Here is a 17,930-nt window from a genome sequence, read left to right on the forward strand (position 1 = left end):
CTGGCAGTTTCTGCTCACATGGATATTGTTAATTATCTTCTAGGGCTTTGAAAATGCCAGTGAATCTCAGTGTGATCTCTGTGGTAGAGTGCATTAGGAAGGGGAGGAAGTACCTGAGAGAGAAGTAGAGGCAGACGTTCCCTGTGTCTTTACAGCAACACAGAACCCATGCTTACCCTGAGCATCCCAAGTAACCACATTATCACTGAAGGCACTATTTAGAAATACTTATGTTGATTTCTGATGCAATGACAAAGTCTCTCTTTGATGCTACTGGCCACAGCTTCTAAGGTATGCTTCTAAGTTTTTCTGTGCTGCTTTTCTTCCAGAAGGCACTGTGATCAAGGTAGAGGGCCTAGCATTTCTGAAGGACAGGGCCTCCCGGGAGCAGGTGGTCAAAGTCTTCTGGAACTATTGTCTAAATTGTCGATATGAATCATTGTTCTTTAGGGCTCACTAAACTGGCTAAAAACGTTTGCTACTCCACAGAGAGAATTGCAGAATTGGCCAACCAACACTCTACTAGATATTCATTCTTGTCAAATGGGGTGGGCAGAACTCTGCAGAAATGGAACACGTGTGAATCCTTTGGCTGTGGTCAGTGACCAGTAGGGTAGAACCACAAGGGGACATTTGTCATTTGGTAGAGATGTAATGGAGGAGTTACTGAAAGAAAGCTTGGAAAAGTATGTAAAGACAAAGGTATTTTTACTTCCCACTTTTGACCAAGGCCAGCCTTGCTGGTTAGAGTAATTCTTTCTTCTTTTTTTCTTTTTTTCTTTTTATTATTTTTTAGAGGGGGGAGGGGCACAGAGAGAGAGAGAGAATCATAAGCAGGCTGCATGCCCAGTGTGAACCCCGACATGGGGCTCGATCTCATGACCCTGAGATCATGACCTGAGCCAAAATCAAGAGTCAGACACAACTGACTGAGCTACCCAGGCGCCCCTGGTTAGTATAATTTTGTAGGATTTCATCTATCATACAAAAGGACATTTTTCTATGGGATATACTGCCTTTTCTATGTCTATTATATTTGTTTGCCCAATGCATACGCCAGTCATTATGCATGACTGCTGATCCTTGACTCAGCTGGGAATAACTGCTCAGAGCAGAGGTACTTGGGGCAGACCTTCTGGTTTCCATCTTGTCTCTGCCACCTGCAGGCTTTGCTCAACTACTGTGCCACTTCCCTAAATCCATCCTAGGGAATAATAATACCCGGTATTTTTTTGTTGTCTATTACGAGCCAAGCACAATGCTAAGAACTTTTGCTATGTGTTCTCATTTACTTCCACAACTACCGGCAGATAAGAGCTTTCGCTTTGGAGTTAGCCAGGTCTGGGCTCAAGTCCCGGTCTTGGCTCGGACTCCCATCAGCTGGTTGTCTTCAGCAAGTGGCTTAGCTTCTCTAATACTTCGTTTTTCCAGCTTAAAAATTAAGATAACAACTCTAAGTGCCTGATAAGATTTTAAGGATCAAATGAAACGATGTATGTATGGTACCTAAGAGTGAAAATCACATTATAAGAACTCAAAAATATTAGTTACGTCCTTATCTTCCCCCCCATCAGGAGGATCTAGGGTGGGTCTGCAGCACTTTGATAATATGAGGTGCTGTGTGCCTGTGAGCAAGTGACAATGAATGTGAAGCAGTGATTCTGGAGGTGATCCCCCAAATGTGAGTTATGCCGCTATCCATGTGCTGTGTGACTTGAGGACGGCTAATGCTCTCTGTGGGTCCTGTCTTTTAATATCTCAAGGAGAGGAAATGGCACAGGTACTTTGTGAGCTTTGCTGACTGTTAGACAAAGCTATGGCAAATACTAAAATGACTATTTCAAGACAAAACAATTTTAGACTTATCCCAAACTAGATAAAACCAAGAAATGGCTTAAAGTCTTATACTGCTTAATAAAACGAGATTGAAAAGATAGTCTTCAAATTTTCCCCCAAATAGTCATATCACAGAATGAGAAATTCTAGCCCTAAAAGAAAGTGCTTCAAAGTGTGCTAAATAAATACCACATGAAAGCAAACTTAAAGTTTTCACATACTGGTACAATGAGACTTTTAAGGAGGAAATGGTAATAGAGATGATTGTGAAAATCCTCTCAATTTTCTCATTTCTTGTCCTTTGTTTTTTAAGCCATGGGAATGAATTTGGATTCATACCATGTGCATTCTTGTCGTGAAGTTAATTCTTTAATTCTTTCCAGTTCCATTTTTCTAAAGGAACTTTACATTAATGTGAGTCTCTCTCTCTCTTTCTCTCTATGTGTGCATGTTTGCATGTGTGTTTTTAGACAGGGAAGAGATGCCCATCCCCTTCTAAAGACCAATACCACCAAGAAACCACTGATTTTTGTTTGTGTGTCTGTGTGTCAAGTATTCAATTTGGCCTTTTAAAGTTCTTTGGTTTTTTGAGTAAGATTGTAAGCACTGAGATTACTAGCAATTAAGAGGTCCACTATTCAACAAAGCTTCTCTTCCTGTAAAAAAATAAAAAAATAAAGACCAATATCAGACAATATCCGCAGAGAAGAAGAAAAACCTGAACTATTATTTCATACTATATCTATGTCTTGGATCCATATTCCATGGCATGTTGTTTGTCAGGTAGATGTATGTGAATATCTCTCATCCATGGTAGGGACTGAGGCTCTCAGTTTTCATTGTACCCCTGAGATCATGACACAGGGTTTGGCTTAGATTACCAATGGTCACTCTTTACAATAGAAGCTCTGTTTTAATCTTGCACGCATACATCAAGTTTCCCAGGTGTTCCTAGCACTTCTGGGGATATCTGACTTATGTAGGAGGTTTGTTTACCAGAGTTAAGGTGGTAAGCTTAATGCACACTGCAGAATACATGAAATCAGTGATGTCTGCATTTCAACACTTCATCTCATGTCACCTCATGATTTGCGGAGTCTATGCCGGCTAGTTTATGGTCAGGAGTGTACTACATGGGCTTTCTGATGCAGTGCATGTGATTCCTTAAGGTGTCCAGGAACCTTTCAGAACCTCTGCTGTGTGATTCCATGGCTGCCATTGCTGTGCATGAGTTGGTCTTGACTTTGTTCAACCTACTGCCCCAGGGGACCCCTGAACCTATACCAATTTGCAGGGGAACAGGCACTTGCTTCCCTTCCCTGGGGGTCATCAGCTCTCCCCTGCTGTCCACCACTCTGGCCCTCGAAAGTAAGGCAGATTGTACCACCGGGAAAGTTTGTTTTCCTCCTCGGGAGACTTGTTTTCCTCCTAAGTCTGAAGACTTCCCTCCTTCTGTAGCCTCCTCACCATGTACCTAAGTTTTGGAGTTTTTTCTGTGTTTGTCTATCATGGTATCTTCTGACAGAAGCTGAAATCCTGCTTTACACCACAGAAAATTATTGATGTATTACACCTTTCATGATCATTGTGGTTTTCAAAAATTATTTATTGACACTTTTTTAATTTAATTTAATCTTATTATGTTATGTTAGTCACCATACATTACATCATTAGTTTTTGATGTAGTGTTCCATGATTCATTGTTTGTGTGTAACACGCAGTGCTCCATGCAGTACGTGCCCTCTTTAATACCCATCACCAGGCTAACCCATCCTCCCACCCCCTTCCCCTCTAGAACCCTCAGTTTGTTTCTCAGAGTCCATAGTCTCTCATGGTTCATCTCTCCCTCCGATTTCCCCCCTTCATTTTTCCCTTCCTTCCCCTAATGTCCTCCATGCTATTCCTTATGTTCCACATATGAGTGAAACCATATGATAATTGACTTTCTCTGCTTGACTTATTTCACTTAGCATAATCTCCTCCAGTCCCATCCATGTTGATGTAAAAGTTGGGTATTCATTCTTTCTGATGGCTGAGTAATATTCCATTGTATATATGGACCACATCTTCTATTGACATTTTTATGTTTAACTCTGTCATAGCTCAAATCAAGGCAGTCTGCACTCATTACAGTCATTCATTTCTTTCAGTATATATAATCGTTTTGAACTTTCCATGCATGTGTAAGAATTTTTCAATGGAGCAAGAGTGAATCTCAGTTGGGATTTTCCTCGTGGTAACAGTTATAATCAAGGTGCATGGTCTTTAAAAATTAGAAATAATTGTACTTCACATATGATTCATAATCATGAAGCTATTTTTTTTATGAGCTAATAGCTTTCACAAATTACCTACCCTCCCTGGCTCCTGATGGTATTTACACCTGCAGCTACACTTGCTCAACTGGAAGGTACTGGCCCGTGGGGTTATTTGTGTCTGGCATATCTTTCTGATTGGCTGGCTGATCCAGGTGTCTGGATGACCACAGAGTATCACTTGTTAAATATTTTGAATATCACCCCTCAGTGGACATAAATCAGGCCTTCCCACACTGTATACTTGCAAGGTCTAGTTTTTCTTTAGTGGTTATAGCTTAACCACTATGGGGTATGTTGAGATGCATACATTCTTCACCTCAGTGCCCTGTAGGCCACCTTTGTAATAGCTCAGATGTGTCTGCTCTGCTCCCTTAATGCATAGATAGCATTAGTCAGAGTTGTGAACAGGAAATTTTTCTCTTCCTGAGCTCTCTTTGTTCAGTCTCAGGCTACTTCAGGCCTTCTTCCTTTCATACTAAGCCCGCCTCGTCCTGCAGAGACAGGTACTATCTCATCAAGAAAGTCATGGACCTGATAGAAGGACAGATGCATAAACACATATTTAATTATAAAGGAATGCTGCATGTCACATAGAACAGCATGGGACACTCACAGAGTGGGGGGATGTCCAGTGGACTTGGGTTGCTGAAGGATGGGGGTGGGGTGAGTTTGCAAAAGCAAGTAGGGGTTAAATTTTATTTGATGGAATCTGGACACTTCCTGCAGGCATTGAAGAGTCTCTGAAGGGTTTAAGGCACAAAATCCTTCTATTGGATTTTCATTTTGAGAATGAAAACTGTGACAGTGATGTGGAGAATAAATGGGGTGGGGGGAGGGGAACAAGGCCAAGTTTGGAATGTAGAAGACTAGTTGGTGGGCTGTGACAATAATCCACATGAAAGGAAGTAAGACCCAAATTAAGGCAGTTTTATGGAAGCAAATTGGCAAGACATTTTAGATGCTGAGTCAATTTAACTTGATGACTGATAGAATGGGACAGGAAAGAGGAAAGAAACCAAGAGGGCTCCCAGGTTCTGGCCATGTCACAAATAGAGCTACTTTTAATTATCACCACATACCAGCAATTCTGAATAATATCAGCGATAAAATACTCCTCCCCTCAAAAATATCTTTGGTCTAAATTCTAAATAATTACTATAGTTATTCCTGGGTTTGAATGATATGTATGTAAGTTTCAAATTAGCACATTTTTAGTACTTCCCCTTTGATAAACATTGCATTCTACACAAAAGCTAAGTCAGAGAATTTCCCACAGAGTTGGCTCTGGACACACATACAGATTCGTGTGTTCACTTCATGAGTAAATTTAAAACGTCCAGAATCACCTGAGTTTGCTCAGGTGTTGTGTCTCTGATCCCTGAGCCCCTACATATTTCTTCATTTCAACAGTAGATTTTAAATAAATAACAACACCACAGTGATATGGAGCCAAAGAAACAGAATGTGAGCCATTTCATTGCTTTCATTCTATGCAACCACTTTGAATATTTATTTGTTTAAAATCTAAAAGTGAAACAAGACAAACTGTGTGGTGTAATTTGTTTTCAGGTATGAACTGTAGTTTTGAAGTTTAAAACTTCATGTTTTACTGAATAATATTTATACAACTGAAATGTGTTCTCCTCAAAGTGTTGTTTTAAAATTAAAGAATGAATCAAAATAAAACTTCACATTTGTGGTACAATTTAGTAATTGCCTAAATTGTATCTTTTGTAGAATTTCAGTTTTAATAAAATTCATTTATTAGCTACTGGAAAATTATTTATATGGACTACTGTATCAGACTGTAACTAAAGGATGAAAGTTCATACTGTTTAAGTAGTTACAAAACTATTAAATAACTTGGTGCATTTTTCCCTTTTTGATTTTAATATTTTAAACATTTTTTATCTTCCATGGTTTTATGTATGAAGTTCAATGAAAGGAAATATTCACTGTCTTCATTTCTTTTCTGGCCATTTTATTGTTCGTTTCAACTCATGATCTCTGAAAACATTTTTCCATATAGAGGAGGGGGGTTGCTAGAAATGGTGCACTCTGGGCATCAAATATGCTAGGTATACCCTAGTCATGAAGTATGCATGCTATAATACACAGTCATGGCTTTCATAAAGATTTATAAAATGTAAGTCTTCCAGGGCACCTGGGTGGCTCAGTCAGTTAAGCGTCTGCTTTCGTCTCAGGTTATGATCCTGGAGTCCCGGGATTGAGCCCTGCATCGGGCTCCCTGCTCAGCAGGAGTCTGCTTCTCCCTTCACCCCTCACCTCGCTGGAGATCTCTCTCTCCCTCTCAAATAAATAAATACAATCTTAAAAAAAATATATAAGTCTTCTGAAACCTCTAGTGACTTAAAAAGAGATACTTCATCATACAAAAGCCAGAGGATGGTAGAGGTTTCATCCTTTTACTGAATATGTTTATTTGAATTATTTTTGACATTGAAAATTCCCCACCATTAGCTATGAATGTTTGAGAATAACAGCAGGAACAACTAACGTTGGCGGATACATTCCATCCAAAAGCAACTGTGTTCCTCACCTCTGTTTAGAAAATGCTTTTTTTACAAGACAAACCCCACAGGGACAGCTTTTGATTTCCTGAATGTCATGAAACAGCCATGCGTGATTCAGGATGAGTGAAGTGTCAACATGGATGTCTGATGGAGAATTCAAATTGTGCCACTTAGTTCTGTGTAGCTTTCCTGAGCTACAAACATCCGTTTGAGTCTCAAGGGGATGGGAAGTGTTAATACGCTCTTTGAACAAAGAGCGAGTCCTCTTGATGACGTTTAATGCCTGTTGGCAAGACTGCATTAATCTATTCATTCCCCCATTCAAGAAAAATCCCTGTCCAGCCAATGTGGTAGCCAGTGATCCTCACCCTGCTGATAAGAATATGCAGGAACCCCAGTGATGTTTCCACAACGCCACTGGGAGTCAGTGATGTGGTCAGGACCATCAGCTGGCTCTCCTCCTCTCCTACCCCTGCTCTGTGCACTCCCCCCATGCACATAGCCACATAGGCTGGGACTAGAAGAGATGTTCACTTGGGCTACTAGCATTGGGTGACAGCCTGATGGCTAAATGGAAAGGCAACATAGACTTAGAGCTGGTGTTATCGTGTCAGTCACACACTGAGGGAGGTGAAGTTGTGGATGAGTTTGTGTAGGAGAGGATGGTGGGTAAGGATTTTCCTGTTTTCATCCTGTTTTACAGAGATTGAGGTCCAGGGAGACTGGGTGGCTTTCTCAACATCACACAATATGTTAGTATTTGAGAGTATTTGAGCAACCATGTCTGAACGGTTATTCTAGTTTTTAGGTATTTACATGACTTTTATAGATATCCCAGAAGAATCAGACTCTGTATTTTCTCATGGTGAATAAGTGGAGTTTAAACATGGCCCATTTAATGCTTACTGCATTTATTCTGAAACAACCTGTGGTCTCCACGTCACTATGTGAGAAACCCATGATCCAAGTGTGTATCAATTCCCTGAATCTGCCATGAGATTCCTCCTTCTCTGCCTTTGCCCTTCCATGTGCTCAGTCTTAAAATACCTCCCCTGTCCCTTTCACTGCTCTGATTATCGAAGGGTTATTCGTTCACTACTGTTCAGCTCAAATATAACTTTTCCATTAAGCCTTGTCCCAATAGTCCCAGCTGAGGTTAATCCTCTGCACACCCAAACAAAGTCTGCACCTCTTTATAGTGTTATTTCATTCTCCCATCTGTCAAGCATTTTTATTTCCCATTGGAAAGCAAGCCCCTTGAAGGAAGATACCTTGTCTTATTTATTTCTATACCTCCCCCCAACAACTAACATACGAGGACTTCCAGGGTCCCTCTGAGCCCTGTTTTCAGCTCAGATGAATTTGAAGATAAAAAGAGTGGTAAGGTAGATAGTAAATTTATTCTGGGAAAGTGGCTATGTTAGTTACTCTCATCTCATCAATTAAATGCTAAGCTCCTTGAGGGCAGGAAGGCCTTTTCTACAACCATCTTGTTGTTTTCCACAATGTTGGCACTGAGTTAGTTCTAGGCTCCATAACCTCTGACTGACTTATCTAGATCCAGGTATATGAAAAGCAAAGTTAGGAGGCTGAGGTAGTCTCTTAACTTCAGGGGGAGGAATGGAGTTCTGGAAATGTGAGTTTCACTTGGCTTTTCAGCCTCTGGCCTCTTCGCTTTCTTGTTGCAAGTCTAACCACATCCAGGTGTTATATTGTTAGGCACTTCCTTTTGGTAAATTACCTTACCCTTTCTCTTCAAGTTTTTGAAAACTTCATCCTTATAAATTGGCTTTTAGTTTGCTTTCATTTTTATTTTGAATTTTTGGAAGCAACTGAATTAGTAAGTCTTAAAGTGAACTTGTTTGAGGTTTCAATGCATTTATAAATATAAAAATATTCACAAGTTTCTGAAAGTTCTCCACAGTTCTCAATCTGGTTCCTGGAAACTGAATCAGGTTTCTGAACAGAGGTTGATGAGATGTGAGCAGAAATTATACTGAGAGGTTTTTGGAGGTTAGGAAATAGCTTAAAATGAGAATAGTTATGCTGGCAAGGGTGTAGAAATAAAGTGGAACATTCAGCTAAGTAGAGCAGCGTGTGCAAGGCAGGGCCAAAAGCTGTCTTTCACCTCAACATCCGAGTTGCCCTTAGCCTGCTTTGTCCTTAAAAGCTAGTTTAGGCGATCACCTCAGTTATGCTGATGTAAGACATACATCTGTTCAGAAGAACGCTTGGAGATGAGTGAAAGAAATTAATGAAGGGGATGTATTGGATATATTGCTGAGAGGGTAGTTCAAAAGGGGGAAAGACAGCCAAGAAAACAAACAAACATAAGGATGTAGGGAAAGGAACTTAAAGAGAAAACACTCTCAAGACCTTAGCTCTAATGGAAAAACAAAAATGTATGAACCACTATAGCATTCTTAACTAAAAGGAATCTGGCTGATTGTAGTTATTGTTTTACCAGCACAGGGAGTCAGTTCAGTAGTAGAATATTCTATGATTTATATACACTCATGATGTAACTGATACAAAAAAATTAAGTGGTTGTCATAAATTGGTGCCATTTTTCTTGCTCATGTGCATGAGTCTCCAAAGGGACAATATAATCCAACAAATATCAAAGAATGAATACTTCCACATAAATATACATTCTAAGTAATTGAAGTTTGCCCCTTTTGAGCCAAAATGTTTTTTGACATGACCATTTCTGATGAAATTCTTTGTAAAATGGATTGAGCTCTTCTTTGTTTCAAAAAATAGATATATTAAGCCTTATTGAAGGTTTTGTTTGTTGATTCAATCTTCTCATTATGAATATAGTTATTACTCTGTATTATATAACACAATTATGCCCTCTAAGCTAATTAGGAAATGATAATGGAATTATAAAGATTATGTATAAAGTCAGATGAGTTTGGGTTCTTGCAATATCTATTTTGCTTGTTTAGGGAATAATTCTTCTTCATGTATCTTGGTTCACGGTTACATCCTAGTTGTTGAGGTTTCCAAGTAAATACTTTCATGGTAAGTTAAGGGTAACAGAACTTATTCAGTAGTAATAGGTCATTTTAAAAGTTCTTTTTTCTTGGCTGCAGATTTTATATGCAACTGACAATTACTAACAGAAGGTTCATAGACGATAACAGAAAATCTGTTTCCAGGGAAAAGCTCTCCCCACCAAAACAAAAGGAGGCAACTTCCTGTATGTTAGGCCAAAAGATAGAACTTCCAAAAGAGATGCATCGCTGTTCCTCCCCCTTTGAAGACAAAACATTCATGTTATGTCAGAACATCCTATCTTCCAACAATTATCTTGAGTTGCATGTGTCCTACATAGAAAAAGTCATGGAAAAAATTGCAAGGCAGCACTAAAGCCTTTGTGAAACAAGTAATGAATATTTCTAATGCCAAGTATAATAGGGAAATAATTGTCTACAAAAGTTCCTCTCTCCCACTTATTGGAATATATCAGAGCTAGTAATAGAAAATGTGATTATTACTCAAGAAACAATAACAGAGTAATGGTTAATGATTTACAGAGTAATGAACTCTAGTATGAGTTTGAGTCTTAATTCCCATATTTATTAGCATATAACTCTAGGCAAATGTTTTACTACCTCTGTAAGATAGGTGTCATAATAATATATTTTTTTGTTGTGAAGATTAAATGGGTTAAAATATTTAAAGTGTTTTTTTTAAGATTTTATTTATTTGAGAGAGAGAGGGGGCGAGAGAAAGCATGAGTGGCGGGCAGGCTGGGAGAGGGAGAAGCAGACTCCCTGCTGAGCAGGGAGCCCGATGTGGGGCTTGATCCCAGGACCCCAGGATCATGACCCAAGCTGAAGGCAGACGCTTAACCGACTGAGCTCCACCCAGGCATCCCTATTTAGTGTGTTTTGAACAGCCCCTGGAATATAATAAATTATTGACCAAAAATTGTTATTATTTGCTACCATTGGTGTAGCTACAAAATAATAAAATAAAATAACATTTTATAGTAATAAAAATGTCAGTAATATTTTGGAAATTGAGGAAATTATTCAACAATTGAGGAAATTATTTTTTTCAACAAATACTTATCGTGTACCTACTATGTACCAGACACTCTGCTAGTAAGGGTTAATATACTGAAAAATGTTATCTGGAGTGGCTGGGTGGCTCAGTCGGTTAAGTATCTGCCTTCGGCTCAGGTCATAACCCCAGGGTCCTGAGATTGAACCCCATGTCGGTCTCCCTGCTTGGTGGGGAGCCTGCTTCTCCCTCCGCCTCTCCCCCTGCTTGTGAGCTCTTTCTCTCTCTGTCAAATAAATAAATAAAATCTTTTTAAAAAAATGTTATCTGGGAAAATTATAAAATCATACTTGAGAAACCTTTGGCAGAATCTGTTGAGTGGCAAATATCTGGTCTTTCTAGAGCATATTTGATTTTAATTTTGTTTTCATCTTTCAGGGGAAAAATCATGTAATGAACAACTGTATGTAAAGAGATATTCCATATACACTGTCTCAGCAGGGAATTCATTTGATCTGAAATGCCCTGTGAAATACTGTACTAATAGACCTAATGTGATCTGGTGCAAGCTCGAAGGAAAAAGCTGTTTATCTCTTGGGTATAAACTTCAGGGATACACAAGCTGGAATGAAAATGAGAATATTTCAGTTTTTATTCTGCATTTTAATCACATGCTGCCTGGTGACACCGGGTCATACCGCTGTTCTGCAAATTTTTCATCTGGACTTGTTGAAAGCCACTCAGTAACCATTAATGTGACAGGTGAGTTCTACACCAAGACTATCTCATATTTTCTCATCATGTTTTAAGGAAAAGGAGGACCCAGATTCTCAAGCATTTATGTTACACACTGAAGTCATGTAAATTGGAAAGTTGTCACACTCCTCAGATTGTGATCTGTGTGAGCAAGTGTGTGTGTAATTTTGGGGTGAGGTAGAGAAAAATAGAGAAAAAATATAATAAAATTTATTGTTCTTGCCTTTAAGGGGTATAGCATTTATTTGATAAATCCAATACTAGGCCACTGAAATACGGAAAAAATTACCAAGTGAATACCAATAGTAGTAGACAGCTCTCTATTCTTTGTCCTCTTTTCCTTTTATTTTTTTCTTCTACTTACCAATCCTTAACTTTTATTGATAATAAATCCTTGAAATTATATTTGTGGTGCTCAGACAATTATACACTTGTTAATAATTCATAGATTGCACAGAGAACAAACTGCACACAAAGAAACCAGACTCCCTGATGAGTTTTGAGGATGTTCATAGCTTTAGCTGCCTTCCCAGTCTCTCCCAGAGGCCCTCAATAGGCTCAAACATCAGGAAAACAGGTTGAGGTTAAGTTGGGCCAAACCAAACTGAATAAAACAAACAGAGAAAGCAAACAGAGAAGAGTAGAGGAAAATAAATGAATATGTTTAATTTATGAAACTCCCACATCATACTCCATGGTAAAAGAGTGAAAGCTTTTCCTCTCAGAACAGGAAGAAGAGGAGCCTGGGTGGCTCAGTTGATTAAGCGTCTGCATTTGGCTCTGGTCATGGTCTCAGGGTCCTGGGATTGAGCCCCACATCCAAACCCACATCCAGCCCCACATTGGGCTCCCTGCACAACCTGATTCTCCCTCTCCCTCTGCCCCTCCCCCTGCTCATGCTGGCTCTCTCTCTCTCTATCTCTATCTCTATCTCAAATAAATAAAGAAAAAAATCTTAAAAAAAAAAAAGAACAGGAAGAAGAGGCTATCTGCTTTTGCCACTTTTATTCAACACTGAACTAGAGGTTCTAGCCAGAACACTTAGGCAAGAAAAAAGAAATAAAAGGCATCCAAATTGGAAAGGAAGAAGAGATGGTTTCACTTCTAAAATCCACAAAAGCTAGTAGAGTTAATAGATGAAATCAACAAGGTTGTATGATCAGCTAAAAAAAAATCAATGGTATTTCTATACAATAGCAATGAACAATCTGAAAAGGAAATTAAAAAAACAATTCTATTTATAGTAGCCTCAAAAAGAATAAAATAAATTTACCTGGGAGATTTAAGACTTATACACTAAATAAAACATGGCTGAAAGAGATTAAAGAAGATAAAAATAAATGGAAAGACATGCCATTCACATTGGAAGACTTAAAATTGTTAAGATGGCAGTATTTCCCAGGATGATCCACAGGTTCAATATAATTCCCATCAAAATCCCAACAACCTTTTTTTTTTTTTTTACATAGATGAAAAAGCTGATCCTAAAATTCACATACAGTTGCAATGACCCAAATAGCCAAAAAAAAAAAAAAAAAAAACTTGCAAAAGAAAAGCAAAGTTGGAGGATTCACACTCCTTCATTTAAAAATTTGCTATAAAACTACAATAATCAAAACAGTGTGGTACTGGCAAAAGATATATATACAGATCAATAGAATAAAATTAAGAATCCAGAATAAATCCATACATCTTTGGCCAATTGACATTTTTTTTTCTTCCAAGATTTTATTTAAGTTCAAGGTAGTTACCATATAGTGTAGTATTAGTTTCAGGAGTAGAATTTAGTGATTTATCACTTTCATATAACACCTAGTGCTTATCACAACAAGTGTCCTCCTTAATGCCCATCATCCATTTAACCCATCCCCCCCACTTCCACTCCAGCAACCCTCAGCCTGTTCTCTGTAGTCAAGAGTCTCTAATGGTTTGCCTCCCTATTTTTACCTTATTTTATTTTTTCTTCCCTTCCCTGATGTTCATCTGTTTTGTTTCTTAAATTCCACATATGAATGAAATCATATGGTATTTGTCTTTCTCTGACTGACTTCTTTCACTGTAGTTCCAACCACATCATTGCAAATGGAAAGATTTCATTCTTTTTGATGGCTGAGTAATATTCCATTATATATATACCACATCTTCTTTAACCATTCATCAGTCAGTGGACACCCTTTGATCAGAATTTTTGTATCCTTTGGATAAATACCTAGTAGTGTGATTGCTGGTATGTAGGGTAGTTCTATTTTTAACATTTTGAGGAACCTCTATACCGTTTTCCAGAGTGGCTGCACCAGTTTGCATTCCCACCAACAGTGTAGGAGGGTTCCTCTTTCTTTGCATCTCACCAACATCTGTTGTTTCCTGAGTTTTTAATTTTGGCCATTCTGACAGGTGTGAGGTAGTTTAAGATAAAATGCTTCTGCACAACAAAAGAAACTCAACAAAACTAAAAGGCAGCCTAGGAATTGGGAGAAGACATTTGCAAGTGACATATCCGATAAAGGGTTAGTATCTAAAATCCATAAAGAACTTACCAACTCAACACCCAAAAAATTAATAATCCAGTTAAGAAATGGGCAGAAGACATGAATAGACATTTCTCTAAAGAAGACACAAATGGCTAACAGACACATGAAAAAATGCTCAACATCACTCATCATCAGGGAAATATAAATCAAAACCACAATGAGATGACCAGTTGACTTTTAACAAGGCTGCTGGGACCATTAAAATGGGAAAAGGATAGTTTCTTCATTAAATGGTGCTGAGACAATTGGATACCCATTGCAAAAGAATGAATTTGGACCTCTACTTCACACAGCATACAAAAATAAGTAAAAATGGATCAAATATTTAATATAAGAATGAAAACAATAAAATATATGCTTGCATAAAATTTTAATACTATGTTTCCTTACGGAAAACATAGAAGTAGATCTTCATGATCTTGGATTTGTCAATTTTTTGTTACATCAAAAGCATAAATACATAAATAAATAAATTGTACTTCATAAAAATTAAAAACTTTTATACATCAAAGGACACTATGGAAAGAATGAAAAGACAACCTATGGAATGTAAGAAAATATTTGCAAATCATATATCTGATAAGGGACTAGTACCCAGAATATATAAAGAAGTCTTACAACTCAACAACAAACAGACAAGCAACCAAATTAAAATGGGCAAAAGACTGAATAGACATTTCTTCAAAGAAAATATATAAATGGCCAATAAGCACATGAAGGAATGCTCAATGTCATTAGTCATTAGGGGAATGCAAATCAAAATCGCAATGAGACACCACATTACATCCACTAGGATTACTAGAATTTTACTTTAAATGGAAAATTACAAGTGTTGGCAAAGATGTGGACAAATTGAAACCCTTATACCAGCAATGGTGGGAATGTAAAATGATTAAGCTGCTTTGGAAAAGGTCTGGCAACCTTTCTTAAAAAGGTTAAACATAGTTGCCACAAGACCCAGTAATATCCAAGTGAAATGAAAGTATATGTCCACATTAAAACTTGCACTTGAATACTTATAGCAGCACTATTCACAAAAACCAAGAAGTGGAAACAATCCAAATGTTCATCAACTGATAAATAGGTAAAGAAAGTGTGTTATATCCATACAAAGGAATATTATTCAGACATAAAAAGGAATGAGGTACTGATATATGTTACAAAATAGATGAACTTCAAAAACATAGTGCTAATTAGAAGAAGCCAGACACAAAAAGATTACTACTGTATGACAGTTTATATGAAATCCCCAGAATAGAAAAAATCCATAGAGAAAGAAAGTAATTAATGGTTGCCAGGAACTGGTAGAAAGGGGTAATGGGGAGTAACTACTTAATGTGTAAGGAATTTCCTTTGGGGATGACGAAAATGTTCTGAAACTAGATAGTGGTGTTGGTTGCACAACTGTGAATGTCTTAAATACCACTGAATTGTATGCTCTCGGTGATTAAAATAATAATAGTAATGTTAATATGTATTTCACCAAGATAAAAAAATACTTGGATCAAAGAAGATCACCCTTTAATTAAAAGAAATGAGATGGAGCTTGTTTTGTGGCCCATAAACTGACCTTGAAGATTATTACAAAAGAGAAATTTCAAAGAGCTTTGGTGCACTGCAGCATGTCTGAAATCTACATGCAGACTTAGGCAGTTACTTCTTCTGTGGACACCATTCACTTGAATGCATACACTGTGTTTTTAAAAAATTAATTTATTACTTTATATGCACACTTTGGAGTCAGTCTTTTAACTCCCTTAAAGTAGCCCAATGAAGGAATCCATTTAAATCCCTTTAATATCTTTTAAATAACTTTAAGACTTCTGAAAGCAGCCTAGTAAGGGAATGCACAGTACTCTAGAGCTAGCTGCAACCCTCTATTATGAAGCATAGAAGTGTAGAAGGGATTTATGGCAGAGTTAGAGACTCTGCTTTTGCAAATGTGGGGTCAAAGACAATGCTAATTGCCAGCGAATATCCATGCAATGGCTTATAAACCTCTTTGGAAAGGAAGCTGTGTCTTAACCATCTTTGCTTCTCTACAAATAGAAGGCATAGTGTATAGCACATGGTAGGCACTCAATAAATATTTCTTTATAATTCTTAAATGAATTAAATGACAATTTATGCAAAGTGAAACAATTGCCTTTAATAATCTGGAAAAGCTTATACTGAAGATTATGGAAAGAATGCTTTCTGGAGAAAATTGCACTATTAATTCACATAATGAGATACTGAATTTTTAAAGAAGTATTAATTTTTTAACTGGCAAAACAAATGATAAAAATAAGCCAAACTTGCAAAACATTACTCCCAGGATATTAATTACATGATGAAATATACAATAATTGAATGCTATTAGATTATTTATATAATGTGTGTTAATATAATGTATAATAAAATTAAATGCAGTGGCATTGAGTTCACATTCCTTGGAAAAGCTGCCTTCTTGTGTAGTTCTCTTTTCCTTCATGGGAACCAATACCCTTCTGTACGAGAGAGAGGAATTCAACCAGTGTCAGGGGCAAGCCAATAAATACTTCTGACATGGAAGTGTCCCAGGGGGTATTACTGTGTCTCCTCTGTCCCATATTGGGGTCATTCCATGGCCCCTACAGATGGTTGCAGTTTGTAAAGTGGTAAAGGTGCCTGTTCTAGGAATCGAGTTGGGGCTAAAATTAGGATCGACAATCTGTCTCCCTTGGGGAGGAGAGGGCTGAAGAGAAGAAAAGCAAGAGGGGCAGCTTCTCCCTCCATCCCTGTGATCCCTGTGTCCTGGGGGGATGCGCTTGTTAGGATCATACTGGAGAGGAGAGGTGAAGATGGAGTGGTGAGAGGGAAAACTACATAGGAGACATGAAGGGCCTTTTAAGTTTTCTTTTGGAGATTTCTATTCGCCTAATTTCGTACTCTCCTACCTTTCTTATCACTTTGTGAACTAATGCTCCTGACCAAGGGGATTCCCCAGGACTTTTCTTTGACCTTCTACTCTTGTCTGTCGGCAACCTTCGGTCTGGGATTGCCTCCCTGCTCTAGGTTCATGAGCATCTCAAACCTTCATTATCTTCCTTCCAAATATTCCAATCAGCCGTATGGACTCTGTGGCTTTAGTGTTTCCTATTTTGGTCCATTTCAGCCAAATATCTTCCTAATACACTTAATTTGCCTAATAAATTTCTTCCATCATGCCACTCCTCTATTGAGTCTTTGGCAGAGCATCCTCAGGGTTTCCAATGTTGGGCTCACATTTAACCAGTATTCAAGGCCTCCCACAGTCCATGCCCACCTGCCTTTCTGGATTGTTTCTAGACTCCACTTTGAGTCTCTGCTCCAGCCCAACAGCCCTACCTGCCATTGCATGTCTTCACCATGTCCTCTCACCTTTCATAGGGAACCCATTCATCTGCCTCCACCCACCACAATTCTGCCCTTCCTGTCAAGCCCAGCTCATTTCCCAGTTCTTAATGAAGCCTTCCAGGGTTCACCCTAAGTGAAGTGATTTCTCTTTTCTAGCATATTTCATGTCATTTAAGCTCTGTGCCTCTTATTTATCAGACAATTCCTTGTACTGTAGTAATGTGTGGAAATGTTCTTTATCTCATGAAGAACTATAATGTCCTGGGAAGCAGAAACTGTGTCATATTTTTCTGGGTCATCCTTGCTTCCAAATGAATTATTTCAGAATTGGCTTTGAACTGGGCACGTATTTTCCTTTCATGAAGTGATGAAAACAAACATAATAGGGAAAAAGTCAAAGAAAAATTCCTTTTCCTTCTGTACCTGGGAATACTCCGTGAATTGAGTACTGAAGGAGAAAAATATAATCCGAAATTATATTTAAGGATGATGCTTTTCATAAAAACAATGTCAAAGTATGATAAAAAATATTTCATTTTCTCCCCTTGAAATATCTCTTTTAGGGGCTATTGCGAATTTTCCTG

General features: G+C 38.0%; 1 protein-coding gene across 4 annotated transcripts in view; it reads left to right on the forward strand.

Annotated features, from left to right (window-relative positions):
• BTLA (B and T lymphocyte associated) overlaps positions 1 to 17,930 on the forward strand; it is a 31,243-nt gene that overhangs the window by 4,769 nt on the left and 8,544 nt on the right. For 3 of the 4 annotated variants that reach the window (XM_081797100.1, XM_081797108.1, XM_006749663.3), the window contains exon 2: positions 11,141 to 11,464. The exons of the other annotated variant lie outside the window; for it this stretch is intronic. In XM_081797100.1, the coding sequence (XP_081653226.1) occupies positions 11,141 to 11,464 (324 nt within the window). The remainder of the gene's footprint in view (positions 1 to 11,140; positions 11,465 to 17,930) is intronic. 4 annotated transcript variants of the gene reach the window in all.

The sequence above is a fragment of the Leptonychotes weddellii genome, chromosome 1 (genome assembly GCF_054177405.1).
Source record: "Leptonychotes weddellii isolate Sample4059 chromosome 1, ASM5417740v2, whole genome shotgun sequence".
NCBI lineage: Eukaryota > Metazoa > Chordata > Mammalia > Carnivora > Phocidae > Leptonychotes > Leptonychotes weddellii.